Raw genomic sequence first — 15318 nt, forward strand, 5'->3', positions numbered from 1 at the left:
TGGCACCAAGACATTCACAACAGCTCCTTTAAGTCCTGCAAGATGCGAGGTGAGGCCTCCACGGATCAGAGTTAGACCAGCACATCCCACAGATACTCAGATACAAATTCAAGAACTGACTGTTCACTTGCTACCTAATATATCCCACAGGTGCCATTGTAATGATATGATCAGTGTTATTCACTTAGTCTGTCAGTGGTTTAAATCAATGTATGTATTCATATGCCTGTGAATTTGAATAAGAATGATATCAAAAGTCATTTATACATTCTTAAAAATCTTATTGCCCCAGGTAAGGTAGGGGCCATCTAACCCCAATATGAGGTATGGCCTCATAAATTGAATAATCATACATTATACAACTAAATTAGCAAATGTTTCTATTTATTTCCATTAATAACACACTTATGCATCATCATCATCATCCTGTACATGCTAAACATATCTAAATATGTTGTATATAACATATATATCTTATATATAAATGTAAATGTTATATCTAAAATATCAAGCTGCTGAACTGAGCTGCAACTCCTGAACTAAAACAAAACAGAAAGAGGAGTTCTTTATCCTCCAGTGAAAAACTAAAGGCAGATATTGAATTATGGTTGTTGTTAATGCAGCTAAAAGTGGCACAGTTATTACTCTTATACAGAGGGGATATGGGTATTCTATAACTTTATAAGCAGACTTAAGAAGCGAAATTAAACCTCTTTATGATGTCCATAAAACCCACTTGACTTGCTGGAGTAACAAATAAACAAATAATAGAGATCTCGGGAACAATTGCCTAGAACATTTCACCTAGTATCCTCTTGAGGAAGAAAAAAAAGGGGGAAGAAAAAGTTTAATTAGAAAAATTTAAAACTAGGTAATCCATTAGGGATGTAATTGCATTTTATTGAATAATAATTCAAGGTCAGTTAGTACACACTTAGCAGCAATCTCTTTCTTTTTCATTCGTTTAATATATTAAGACCATTGAGAATTGGCACAAACAATATATTAGTGTCAACTATTCTCTCCCAGTTCAAATCTGTATATGCAATAATACCAATTTCCAACACACTACAGAAAACATGAAAGAAAATATGTTCAGTTTGTCATGTCTCTTTCAGTGTGAACCTTGGTGAATAATAAAAAAAGACATTGTCATTTTTATTTATGCAAATAAGAAATACTGAACAAGGGGGGAAAGAAGCGAAAAGCAGTGTGGAACAAAGAAAGAATGAGAAGTGAGACTGACTTGTCGTTTCTGTGTGGGTTGGTGAACATCAACCACACTAGCATTTAATTAAAAGGGGAAAAAATCTCAAATAAAGATTATTTTTAAAAACCGAATTACTCTGGAGACTGAGACACAGAAAATGTCAAAAAAATCATGATGATAGTTAAGACAGCAATGTGTCATGACGACAGATCTGTATCTAAACCGTGTTTCTACCGAAACATCTATCGGCTAATAACTGCTAAATGTAAGACTGACATATGTCAAAATGAACTGTAAAATGATCATCAGTCCTTCCCACACACAACTGTCCCCTTTTCTTCCTAAGAGCAAACAGCCATCTCTCACTCCTATACAAAAAAAGGCAGAGAAGACACAACCTTGTAAATTAAAACGCCACACAAATATGCACAAAACAGCACTTTTTACAAAAAAAAACATGTTTCTGTACATCTTACCCTATACTAAAGTGACAAACTAAATGTAAACTTCAAAAAAGAAAAATGTTCAACTTAAAAAGCCTATCAGAGTAAGGCAGATATTTTGTACAGTCAATAATATTATACAAATGAACGTTTCAGGTAAATTTCAGCTATTTGACAAACTGATTTAAATACATTATAATTCAAAAGCACTCTCCACCCGTGTGTAATCATTCAATCTGACAGGAAGAGCACTGTGCTCTTTTCCTGTACAGCAGCGCCCCCTACCAGCTCGCAGTAGTATTGCATACTTCAAACTGCAGTTGAAGCAGTGTTGCCAGACGTACGATAATTATCGTATTTATTTGTACCATAATTTTGACCTCTGTACGATGTACGATCAATAATTGTACGATACTTTTCTTCCAAATACGATTATTTTGAACTTTTGGTACGATACTTGGACATTTCCAATCTGGCAGCACTGAGTTGAAGTCCAGATCAGTACCAAACGCCAAATCTTTCGATTCAGAACAGCTGTACCGGGAAACACAACTGCACACATCTGGATTTAGGGCTACATGCAGTTTCAAATGACCTTGGTGCACAGGATCTAATTTAAAAAGTTGTATAGATGACTTTTAAAAAAGGACCAGAGGGTTTAAAGCCAGCATATATTCTAAAAGCACCTTTTAAGATGATTTTTAACAACGAGGGTTGACCGTTTCACCACAATGAATGATCTGCCAACTCTCTATGCTTTGCGTTGCACCGCGCAAACTGAGTGCGTTTAGTACTTTTATTACAAACTGATATGGAATATTTGAGTTTGATAAGCAAGTCACAACAACAGAAAGCCCAGAACTGAAACAGCAGACTTAAAATCATCAGTCTTCAGAAACCGACTACTCAAGACAGAGGCATCTTGTCCTTTACTGGCCAACATGTGATTCTGTTTTCATTTGCGCCCTACCAAAACACCAGATGACACCTGCTATCTCATCTACCACTTGGATAAATGTCTTATAAGTGTTCAAAATGTGTAACATCGCGCTACACGAATGTAAAATTAGCACAAGGGACAGCTCATGTGCTCTGAACGCCTCCAGCTCCAGCTGACAAAAGCACTATTAACGGCGAGAGCGTTTGAGTGCCTGCAGCTTCCAGTAGACATCTGACCTCTCCGATCATGAATATTCACAACAAATCTCGGGCTCGGGATGTTCTGTGACCCAGAACGAGAACAGAACTGCTCTGGGCGCCTCCAGAACTCTCTATGGACGCTGTGCTGTAAATCAAGTCTATTCATTTAATAGCCCCATTTTTCTGTTCCCATTTCTTGTTCGTCCCATAGTGTGTGTCCTACATGCTAAATAAAGTGAAATGGCCTATATTATGGAAAACAAGCATGAAATCTGTGGTTATAAGGGATATACTGTGGGTTCAGTAGTGATGATGTATGATCATGTGCAGGCACTGCTTTCTGATCTCATGCTTTACAGAGATGCCCTCTAATATTAAGGCCTACAGAGAATAAGACAAGACACAGCCTTCCTTGAAACACATGCACAACACAAAAAATGAATGCATGAAGCCAGATGTCTTAACTTACTCACCGCATTAAACCTACTAGATAAAAACAGCCCCAGGCGATGCATCTTATGTGCATGTGTGTATTTGCAAGGGTCAGTATGTTTCTATAAAAGCAAAGAGCACTAATGTTAGTATGGGAAAGCATGTGAATGTGCGTGTGTGTGTTGTCCAGGGATGGATAAACGCAGCGTGACTCATGGTGATTCAACATTGTTGTTGGCCGTGGTAGTGGCTTTCTTCTTTGGCGGTTTCTTCACTGTCTTGGTGGTCTGCTGGCGAGGACAGCAGGATATGGTGGTAAAGAAGAACGAAAGAAAAGAGTATTAATACCTTTTACGGTTATAACAAGACCTTATCGAGCAACTGGGTGAACGCAATTCAGTGAAGGCATGTGCTCACGACAGCGCACACTCAAAGGCTTGGAAAAAATGTGTATACAGAAAATAAACAGGAATATCTCGTTCTGGTTTACATACAAGCGGGCTGATGTAACAGACTTAAGAGCATTCAGAAAATATTCAGAGCCCTTCGTTTTGTTATGTTGCAGCATTAAGATTAGCAAAATTGCTGCAAAATTTCCCAGTCCATAGTGTAGCGATGTACTGTATGAAGCACTGCTCGCACAGAAGTCACTTTCAAACCAAGTAGCTCTCTTTTGGTTGATGTAGCGATTCTAGCGAATGACCAATTTGAACTCGATGCAAAAATCGGCGTGTGGAATTCTTTCATCCTCATGCAAAATTCCAAATCACATGACACATGACTGGATCTCACATGGAAAATTACCAGAATTTTTTGTAGCCGTCCTCAGATCTGTGCCTCAACACAGTCCTCCTGTCTTTGAGCTGTCTCTAGGCAGGTTTGTGCCTTTCCAAATCATTTCCAATTAATTTAATTTGATCTCAAAGATCTAGAGAAATGGAATGCACCCGAGCTAAGCTTACCACAAATTAGTGATGGGGAGTCGTCTCCAAAAGAGTTGATTCCTCGACTCTGAATAGCCCTAGTTTCGTAGTCGACTCCAGCACAGGAATCGACTCTCACTGTCGACTCTGTTGTTGTGTCCGAAACGGCTCGCTGTTTCTCTAATCCCTATATAGTGCATGGCAGTTGAGCAAGGAGTGAATGAAATGAAGCGAGGAATTCGGACACTGATGTATTTACACCATGCGTCAGAGAGATGGAGCCGTCGCAGAAACAACTTGGTCACATATTGTATCCTGCATGCAACTTACTAAAACAACAGTCATAGTGACTTTATTTTGTAATTATGCATACGTCCGTGCCAGCTTTGTAGCTGTAGTTATATTAATGCAATAAACATACATTTGGTTTTCCATGGTTAACCTATTTGTGACCCTGGACCACATAAGGGTCAATTTTTTAGATGTATACGTCATCTGAAAGCTGAATAAATAAGCGTTTCATTGGTGTATGGTTTGTTAGGATAGTACAATATTTGGCCAAGATACAACTATTTGAAAATCTGGAATCTGAGGGTGCAAGAAAATCAAAATACTGAGAAAACCGCCTTTAAAGTTGTTCAAATTAAGTTGTTAGCAATGCATATTACTAATCAAAAATTAAGTTTTGATATATTTACAGTAGGAAACTTACAACATATCTTCATGGAACATGATCTTTACATAATATCCTAATGATTTTTGGCATAAAAGAAAAATCGATAATTTTGACCCATACAATGTATTTTTGGCTATTGCTACAAATATACCCCAGCGACTTAAGACTGCTTTTGTGGTCTAGGGTCACATTTGTATTCATAATAATTAAATGATCTTTTAAAAAAAAAAAAAAAGTATTTATTTTTAATATCTTTATCGCTACTAAGCAGCTTTTTAAAACAATGGGCATATGTGTTTAGAGCCATCACTCGACCGTTATGAATTCATTAAAGAATACTTTCTTTCTTCTTTAATTCTGACCACTGCTGTTTCTCATGACTATTCCCTCTATAAAAATAGGTATTAGCAACAGCTAGGTAACGACATTGATAATGATTTCAAGGTAAAAATCACTAAGTTGGACTAATTTGAACAGTCGCGCTGAAAATGTGTTGTTTTAATAAGGGGAATTTAAGGAATCGTGTCAGGGAGAAAAAAAGGTCATTAATTAAGTGTGTAAAAAACGACTGCAATCTTGTATTATTCTTGATCCTGTTGTGATATAAAGTAAATGGATAGATTCCTACAGTGAGAGTCGGGAGTCAGAGTCGACCCTGAAAAACCTGGAATTGAACACCACTATCACAAATCTGATTTTTGATTTGTCATTATGGGATGTCGACTGTAGACTGATGTAAAAAATAATAATAATAATAATAATTTAAAGCATTTTGGCACAAGGCTGCAACAAACAAAAAAAAGAAGGGGTCTGAATGCTTTCTGAATGCACTGTATTTTAAATAAATCTTCAGAGAGTTCTTGATTTGCTTGCATTAAGATTGGTAGACACATATTATAAACTATCAGTGACAAAATAAGGTCTGAATTGTGGGTATAGCAAATAAAACATCTAGGCTATATTTTACTCAGTCTCATTTCAGCAGATGCATAGGCCACTTTAATGGTGTTTATCATAGAATTTAATAGACAAAGAGCAGCATGAACATTCTGCTAAACATGTCTTTTGTGTTCAATGGAAGGAAAAAAAAAACATGCATACAAACAAACATACAAATAATGCAAATAATCGATGATGTTCTAGTAGTTGTTATAAACATTTCTGCTTTCCTAAACACTGAATCTTCCAGACACAACCGACAAATGTCACAACAAAACCATATGTTTTAAATAATACAGTTTGTTCTGAGTGAAAACAGAAGGACAAATCAAGATATTTGTGTCTATATACATTCACCCTTGCCTGTTTTATAACACATTTTAATACTGTATACTTGAAAGTCTGAATACATGTTTCTTGCCTATTTAGACTGTGTGTCTATGAGTCAATAAATAAATAAATACATAAATTGTGTACCTCTGCCTTGGCAGCGACTGGTTTCTTGGCTGCTTTGACGCTTGCAGTGCGTTTGGGGGCCTTATCTGCTGCATCTTCATCTGAATGATCCGTCCTGCTTTCGGACTGGTCCTCAGAGCGAGAGCTGTGCTGTGATTCAGTGTCAGCCGGTATGGCTGCGGCACGAACTGAAGAAAATAATAAAGATGGACACAGTTTAGAAAACATATTTCTTTCTATTCCGCAGCATGCGCTGTACTGGATTTTTTTCCTCTAGATGAGCAGCTGCCATGAATGTGACACGTTGCTATTTTTTAGTCTGAGATCAATTATTTGAAGAGACAGATTTTGAGTAGGTCTCTCAGGCTACATTCACACCACAGCTGAAAGTCGCTCAAGTCGGATTTTTGAATTTAGACCTTGTCCACTTTTATATGTGAAAATAAATTGCATATACCTTTTAAAATGTATAGTTTAAAAAATTTAGAAGACAAAAAAAAAACAGAATATCAGGACTGTCAAAATTGTTATGTTAATTAACTAATGCAGCATCTATTTTTTCCCTTCCTGAAAAAGCTATACTAACATATTTTTCCCCAAATCCTTTGCCTGGTGTTATAGAACATGATCAGGCTATCTGCATGCCGCTCACAATCTCTGATGTAATTTTCTTATTTATTGTCAAAATTAATGTGCAAAATAAACTTAGCAGGAAAAAAATAATTCAAATAGAGTTGAGTTGATATTGACAGAAACATCACTATATTACTATACACGATATACAGCGCACTATATTAAAGACACAGCTAAATGTATCATTTATTATAATGGTTTTAAGTGAAGGTTGTTTTAGATTCACTTAAATTTGAAGTTAGAAAATGTTTTGTGTTCTGTAACAGGCCGATTAAATTTTTAAAAATAAAATAAAATAATAAAAAATGTTAGGTTTGGTATAATTACAGAAAAATGTGTGATTTATGTAAAAAAAAATTTTAATTGATTAACAGCACTACAAAAAAAAAAATCAATATCATCAAATATGTTATATGTTAAAAAATGCCTGTTTAGACCTTGGCCTATTTAGACCAGTGTCTGATCCGAACCACATTAAGAGGTCACGTGAATGAACTAATCAACCAAATCAAATACAAGCACAAAATTTGTCTTGCTGTGTGATCACTGGCTCTCTGAACAGACTCTATCTGGCATTTAAAGCTTGCCAAACCTCATTCAAAGCCTGAAACACAAAGACTTCTTTAGAAGAGCCTTTTGCTTGTCCATTCACAATGTATCTTTGATGCTCTGTAATTCAACGAAGGAGCTCTGTGGGCTAATAAAATCACTACATGTCTCATTATTGAAATCATCATCTCTGTGGAACTCTGAATGATCCTCCCACAGACTTTCTTTGTAATACAAGCACAAAATCTGTCTTGCGGTGTGATCACTGGCTCTCTGAACAGACTCTATCTGGCATTTAAAGCTTGCCAAACCTCATTCAAAGCCTGAAACACAAAGACTTCTTTAGAAGAGCCTTTTGCTTGTCCATTCACAATGTATCTTTGACGCTCTGTAATTCAACGAAGGAGCTCTGTGGGCTAATAAAATCACTACATGTCTCATTATTGAAATCATCATCTCTGTGGAACTCTGAATGATCCTCCCACAGACTTTCTTTGTGTTTGCTGTAAAGGCTTACTGGGGGTCATGACCTTCAGCGACTTGCGAGTCTCGTGACGTCACAGTATTTGAAGAGGCCAAACTCCGCACAGTCCTGAACCGCTTGAATGAGCGCTGAAACTCATCCAACAAATGGAAAGCAGTGTGCAGTTGCGTATGAACAAACCCCAGCAGATCGACCCCTCCTCTCTCTCAGCAAGTAGGCAGCTGAATCACATGCTGGTCACATCAGCATCAGCATTAGAAACAGGCTGAGACAATGGCCGCCTGCAGAGCGGCTTTCAATGAGTCAGCAAACACACAAACACCTCACTGACCTGCTTGTGTGTGTTTAAACAGGACAGACTATTATAAATATGAGCTCAAAGCGATATTTACTGGAGTTGTGTGTCACTATGGTTACAGGCATTAAAGAAGCAGATTTACTTTGGTTACATACCAACATTTTTCAATCCGTACTTGTCTGCAATTGTATGTACAGGATTAGATTTAGGGAGTCACACCTGTTAGTAAATAGGGTTGTTAAAACCAAACACTCATTATGTGAACGCGGCCTATAAAGTTAGATTCTGTTAGGACCATAGCCGTGAGTGTGTTACCTGTGCGTGTGACTGTTTTAGCCCGAGGTAGCGTGGCTGCAGTGTGTGTGTCGTCTGTGCTGTCCAGCTGCAGCTCGTCTTCGTTCTGAATCAGAGTCAGATCCTGCATGCTGAAACTGCGCAGCTTCTCTGATAACACACCCTGACCCTGCAGCTCAATAACACAAAAGACTCAAATATTACAACTGCATTATCTTATTCAAGGCACTAAACAATTATACTGTACTTGTACATATGACAATAAAGTTCTTTGCTGAACCCAGTTTGAATAAAAGACAAATGTGTATTGAACAGTGACCCTGCCCTACACTATGCAAAATATGATAAGTTTATTTCTTAACTTATGCAAAAAAAAATATGCAAAAAAAAAAACACACTGCTCTTTACAATAGCACCTAGGAAATCACTCACTGCTGTTCAAAATATGTGGTCAGTACGTTTTTTTTTTTTTACTTAAAAAAAAAATAAATTGATACTTTTATTAAATAAGGACACATTAAGTTGATCAAAGGTATCAGTAAAAATATTTAAAATGTTACAAACAATTTGAATTTTAAATAAATGCTATTCTTTTGAACTTGCTATTCATCAAATAATCCTGAAAAAAATGTATCTCTGTTTCCATAAAAATATTAAGCTGCACAACTGTTTTCAACACTGATAATAAAAATAAGAAAAAGGATCGTGTGACACTGAAAACTGGAGTACTGATGCTGAAAATGTAGCTTTGCATCACAGGAATTAATTAAATTTTTACGATATATTCAAACAGAAAACAGTTCTACACTGTAATAATATTTCACAATATTACTGTATTTACAGTTAATTAAATAATATAAAAAAATTATTATTTTTTAAAGAAAAAAAAACACAAAACACTGTCACTCTCACACTGGCCCCAGGACCACCCGACTCCATTGAGCCCTGACCCACAAATGCACACTTCATCTAAAACACAGTGATTTGACCTTTGAGGCTGCTGTGACTGCTGCAGTGGCTGCAATGTTGAGTCCTCTCTTCCCAAACCGCATCATGGTCTCATAACTGCGGTCTTTAGCCTGGGTTATGTACTCATCAATTTCCTGTAACACACACACATACATTAAAAAATTTAAAGACTCATCTTTAACAATAGTTTGATTATATTTAATGATGCAAGTTGTATTTGTACCCTTTCTTTATTGGAAAGCGTGGGGTGCACAAACTTGCGGTACAGCACACTGGAGCCCTTGGTGTACGGGGACAACAGCCAGATCACAAAGGCAATCTTCAGCTCAAAATAAAATGGAAACCTGGAAAATGGGAGGTCAACATTTAACAATTAATACAATAAAAGCTATATTAAATCACCATAAATTATCACTTTTAAAAATTTGTTTAGCTTATTTTTTAAAAAGTCGTAAATTACCTTCAGAATGATGCTCAATTTGTGAAAAATCAAATGTATATATAATGTGATAAATATTTCTGAAATAGTTTAACAGTATTAACTGACTGACCAAGAGAGAAGCATATCTGTGATCGTCTCTGCTGTCGTAAATAACGCAAACACTATCCAGTACATCATCCATTTCACCTGAGGATGGAAACACACACAGATGTTAGAATCAAGCTCGTGTGTACATGACTCTTCTGAATGTTCTTTCTGAATATAGCTTTGTGTGTTATGCATGACTGCCTCATGAATAAACAGTCACCACTGCACTGCATTACCAGTTATATCTCCATCTTTACTGCCAATAATATCCAACTGAGTAATTATCAAATGACACATAACTATGGTCATCTAAAACTGCATGTACATTTATAAATTCAGCTCCAAAAAGGTTATTAAATGTCTAAAGTGTTTTTAACTAAACATTTCTAAAATAATGGAAGGTGGTGCTATTTGTAATACAGATGAGAGAGATGCTAAAAATGGTGTCTAAGCCAGCAAGCTGCTGCCCTGGTGGTTTCCATAGCAACCAGTAACCTGAGACTCCGAGATAAATATGGTTTCAAAAAATTAAAAGATATATGTACACATTAAAAAAAATATATTCCTAGAATCTTAGGGAATAAAACGAGGCCTTTCCTAGGCTATTTGGGGAGCATATTATCTCTTTTAAAACATATATAATTTTGGCACTTTCCATGAATAGGGTATAAACTGAGGCACAAAAATGTTGTTTTTTCAAAAGAGAACTGTTGTGCGTCTCCGAGCAACACACAGCAGTGATTCATTTCTGAATGAATCCTCGTTTTGAACAAATCGGGTGAACGAATGATTCAATGAACCATTAATAAAGAAAGCCATTTAAGTTATTACTGAATGTCAAATCGAATGAATGACTTACTCGTTAAAACATTAACCGCCACCATACCATCAGTTTTAGTTTCTTATTTAGAGAAAATTTTCATTTAAAAAAAAAATAATAATAATAATTTCATATTTCCATATTTAAAAAAAAACATTAAAGGGATAGTTCACCTAGAAATGAAAATTCTGGCATCATTTACTACATTCATGTTGTTTCAAACCTGTATGGCTTTGTTTTTTTTTCAGAACATAAAAAGATATTTTGAAGAATGTTGGTAACCAAACTGTTTTGTTTACCATCGACCTCCATTGTATGAAAAAAAAAAAGTTTTTTATGTTCCACAGAAGAAAGAAAGGACACAAGGGTGAGTAAATGATGACAGAATTTTCAAGTTTGGGTGAACTATCCCTTTAAAACCCATTTAAAACCCATTAATCTCATGGTATTATTTATGCAGTTGTAATTGCAGTGTAAATTCAGAGTACCAATTCAGATGCAGCTTCAATGCAGCTATTGAATCAAATTAAATATTTTTTTTCTAAAGTTACTTTTCGATGTATTTCTCATTTAACACAATGGCTTTAAATGAACTTTTAGGGTAATTTCACAGCTAAATTTGATGCACCATTAATTTGGTTAATTTGATTATCACTTGAGAACTAGACGAGTCCTCTGCTCAATCTGACTTGTGCTGCAGCCTGGAATTAAACCACGCCATGCTGGTTTCGTCTGGCCAGAGGAGCCTGGGTTCTCCCAAGATTTTTTCCTCCATTTCCGTCACCGATGGAGTTTTGGTTCCTAGCCATTGTCACCTTTGGCTTGCTTAGTTGTGGACGCTTAATTTCTGGCAATATTGCGGACTTGATTGCACAGACACTGTTTGAACTAAACTGAGCTGGACGATGACATCACTGAATCATCAATGAACTGACTTTAACTGAAAAATTGAGTGTTTACTATTGTCCTCTTGCATTATCGACACACTATTTTCCTGTTTAATACTGTAAAGCTGCTTTGACACAATCTCTATTGTATAAAGCGCTATAAATAAAGGTGATTTGACAGCCCCAATATATATATTATTATAGCGCTTTATACAATACAGATTGTGTTAAATTGAAGCCATTCTGAAATACTCACATACTCCTTGACGTTTTTCGTCTTCACAGCCTTATAAGATGAATAGGCTGGATAGAGGGTCCCGAAGGCCAGGCTGCAGAGAGAAAAGACTCCTATTAAACACACAGCCCGGAAGACACTGACAAGCTCATCTTACCATTACACCAGCTCACTTCAGCATCTACAATTTCACTTGCACCATTACCTCAAGGTAAAGAACACAATTACGACACTTAAGAGGCTGCCTATTTAAGTGTTAAAGGTAGGATAGATATCTCCGGTTCATTCAAATCCAACCAGAAAAAAAATAAATCAGTTTATGAATCACACATCCAATATACTAGTGGCTGATCAAAATAGTCAGACCTGTACTTCATTGAAACGCAAACCCATAAAACTTATCCCAGTCAACACACTAGCCCTACTGTGCACACACAATCATGCTTGATGACGTTACTGAAAGCAAACACCCCGAATCTGAGAGCCATTAAATGTGAAGCATATATGAAAGGGAGTCGGAGCATGGAGACGGATGAACACACAAAGGGACCAGATTAGACACAGATGCCCTGCATGTGCAGCATGCACTCAGACACGTGCTCTCGTTCACTCGCGCTCCCACACACACAAACATGCCGTTTTGTGCTGATGTGACAAAAGCTGAACGTTCTGCAATGGCAGATCCAGCAGAGGATGTCAGGATTAGAGGTCGACCGATATGGGTTTTTTGACAGCCGATGCCGATATCTTGGAAAGCAGGGTGGCCGATGGCCGATATAATTTTATTTATTTTAATTGATATTTAAGACATTTTAAATCATTTGAAAATGGAATAAAAAAATAATTGTGTTAAATAAACATACTTATACTTTAGATGACAAAGTATATCACACAAATAAATAGGGGTTGTTTATATAGCCTACCATTTGCCTGATTTTATACAACATTTTATTCCTAAAACATGGTGAATTTTTCTGGCTGATTTATGGAGTGCTGAAATTAGATCCAAAATGCCCTCTGCAAAAATCTTTGACTCTAATGTTTCAACAAAATGAAACAATCATTTTGAACCCGGCTTTCAGATTTCTGTTCTGGAAATGTATGCAAATCAGTGCATATTTAGTTAGATAGATGCCTCACTTGCATATACAAACTTGCCATTTCAGAAAACTTTAATTAATTAATTAATTAACTGGGGAATATAGTCATATTTAAGAGTTAAATTTTTTACTCCCTTATGGGGCATCTTGCCTTTAAAACATGGTTATACTTATAGTTAATATGATGCATTCTACTCTATAAATGCATATGTTCATATAGACTGTGCACTGTGGGTAATGCGTAATGAAGCATGAGGACAGTGAGGCAGTCTGGCGCATGGCAGACCACATGCCCTCTCTGTCCCATTCGCTAGCCTGACTCCCATAATCAGGGCAGGACTTAGGGGGGCGGGGGCCCCTGGGCTTGAGGTTATGTTTGGGCCCTATACTAGGGTGACCATACGTGCCATTTTCCCAGGACGCGCCCTGGCCAGGATTTCTATATTGCCTAAAATATCTAGGTTTTGGCTTTGTTTGCGTGTGCAGACCGATCGGTGTATGACATCAAAATACCATACAGACGGTTCCTTATGCTTTCAAAATGCTCTCGAGGTACTTTGATGTCATACACCGATCGGTCTGCACACGCAAACAAAGCCAAAACCTAGATATTTTAGGCAATATAGAAATCCTGGCCAGGACGCGTCCTGGGAAAATGGCACGTATGGTCACCCTACCCTATACCTACACTACAAATGCCCAATGGTAAAGTCTGGCCATGCCCATAATGCATCTGCTCGCCACAGTTAAAGCCACAGCAAAGAGCATTCCATGAGATTCAGCAAACCCACGATAATGATACCTGATGTTAGTTTCTAACGGCCTAGATCAGACCAACACAGTCATAACAACGAATTCAACCTCTCCCATTTGTGCCCAAGCAGTTTTTGTAATAATATAACCTGCACACACATTGTGGAGCAAGGCCTGAGTGTTTGATGTAATCGATGAATCAGGAAGACTCGTGATCCAATGCGAATCAAAGTCATATGAGACCCAAATGTGTGTGTCATATGGACCAGACTGGCCTCCTTTACATTGCGTAACATTACCAGCAGGAACAAATCAGCTAAGCAGGTAGGCCTTATTTCATAAAAAACCCTCATCAACCCATCTCAGAAGTCTCTGATAACAGTTTGTGATTTAAACATGGACATTTGAAAGTATGATGACATAAGCATATAGAGGAGATGATGTGATTGGTGTAATATACACAACAGCTGGCATGTTAAAAACCAATATGTTTTTAAGCCAAACAATTCCATTCTCTATTTAAGTGTTTGGTACATTAAGGCATAATATCCTCCACAGGGCATTTTGGTCTAGGTGAAAATCATGCACACAACAAGCAACCCTCGTCTGGATATAGTCATCGCTTTGCTTTATTAATTTAATCCTTTATGTAACTTATAGGAGTAGCCGAATAAATTTAAATGTTAATATTAAAGGTTTTCAATGAAAAAATAAGCAGAATATTTTCTAATTCCATTGAAAAGCGTCATGTATCCGCAGCAACACAAACACACGCGCGCGCGCCGCATAGACACTCACACCACCATCCGCGAAATGATCCACGACACCATCTTGATCTCTGCGAGGACTTTTCCTTATTTTAGTCGATTATTCAGCATCTCCATTCCGACCGCACGAGTGATGCTGAATATCAGGAGGAATCCCGGCGGATCTTGTGCGTCTGTGTCTCAGTGTAGCAATGGGGATAACGGGGAGCCGCTGCATATGCACTCAGTCAGCCCGCGTCTCTTAAAGGGACAGTGACATCTTTACCTGCTCCGGTTATTAAAAAACACAAAACATTCATTTATATGTTTCATTGCTGCCCTGACAAATATTTGACATGGTATCCATAGCTTCCGCCACAACAGTACTGTTGTACATACTTATTGTTACTACTGTAAAGTTTGCACCAAATGTATGTTTTGAAAAGATAGTCGTGTGGTATGTAGGCTATATTTCAAACGTTTTCATTTGCAGCTCAAAATTTTCATAAGTCCATAAGTATTTATCTTAAGGCTTTTTATGTTTTATGTATGTGTGGCCCGCTGCTGCTGCAACCCCAGAACCCGCTATGGTTCTGGGCAGTGGTGGACTGTAACGAAGTAGTTTTACTTCGTTACTGTACTTAAGTACATTTTTCAAGTATCTGTACTTTACTGGAGTAGTTTTATTTTGAGTATCTTTTACTTTTACTTCACTACATTCCAAAGCATAAGATCGTACTTTTTACTTCACTAAATTTCATAAAACATATCGTTACTCCTTATAATATATCACGTGCTCCGA

The 15318-nt window shown here is 37.0% G+C and overlaps 1 protein-coding gene across 3 annotated transcripts; it reads right to left on the bottom strand.

Moving 5' to 3' along the window:
* Positions 1-885: 885 nt before the first annotated feature.
* On the bottom strand, positions 886-14745 carry LOC107742520 (receptor expression-enhancing protein 2-like). 3 transcript variants are annotated; one of them, XR_001640313.1, is made up of 9 exons: positions 14569-14743; positions 11939-12011; positions 9998-10074; positions 9670-9790; positions 9467-9580; positions 8499-8646; positions 6241-6407; positions 3267-3515; positions 886-1578 (listed from the first exon to the last, which is right to left on the bottom strand). XR_001640313.1 is itself a non-coding variant. In XM_016555534.1 (8 exons), the coding sequence occupies exons 1-8, from the start codon at positions 14598-14600 to the stop codon at positions 3438-3440; spliced, it is 807 nt and encodes a 268-aa protein (XP_016411020.1). In that variant the 5' UTR covers positions 14601-14745; the 3' UTR covers positions 2140-3437. The 3 variants fall into 3 exon arrangements, 2 of the variants coding, with proteins under 2 accessions (XP_016411020.1, XP_016411012.1); XM_016555534.1 differs by lacking the exon at positions 886-1578 and having other exon boundaries at positions 2140-3512; positions 14569-14745; XM_016555526.1 differs by lacking the exon at positions 886-1578 and having other exon boundaries at positions 2151-3515.
* Between the last annotated feature and the right edge of the window lie 573 nt (positions 14746-15318).

Source organism: Sinocyclocheilus rhinocerous, unplaced genomic scaffold, assembly GCF_001515625.1.
Source record: "Sinocyclocheilus rhinocerous isolate Xijiao unplaced genomic scaffold, SAMN03320098_v1.1 scaffold70, whole genome shotgun sequence".
NCBI lineage: Eukaryota > Metazoa > Chordata > Actinopteri > Cypriniformes > Cyprinidae > Sinocyclocheilus > Sinocyclocheilus rhinocerous.

What these genes read in the sequence shown, in the direction of transcription:
- LOC107742520 (XM_016555526.1), bottom strand. Translation starts at nt 14,600, where the DNA reads ATGGTGTCGTGGATCATTTCGCGGATGGTGGT. An exon ending in CGAAAAACGTCAAGGAGTAT is followed by an intron (nt 10,075 to 11,938) that starts GTGAGTATTTCA and finishes TTCCATCCTCAG; the next exon opens with GTGAAATGGATGATGTACTG. An exon ending in ACAGATATGCTTCTCTCTTG is followed by an intron (nt 9,791 to 9,997) that starts GTCAGTCAGTTA and finishes CCCATTTTCCAG; the next exon opens with GTTTCCATTTTATTTTGAGC.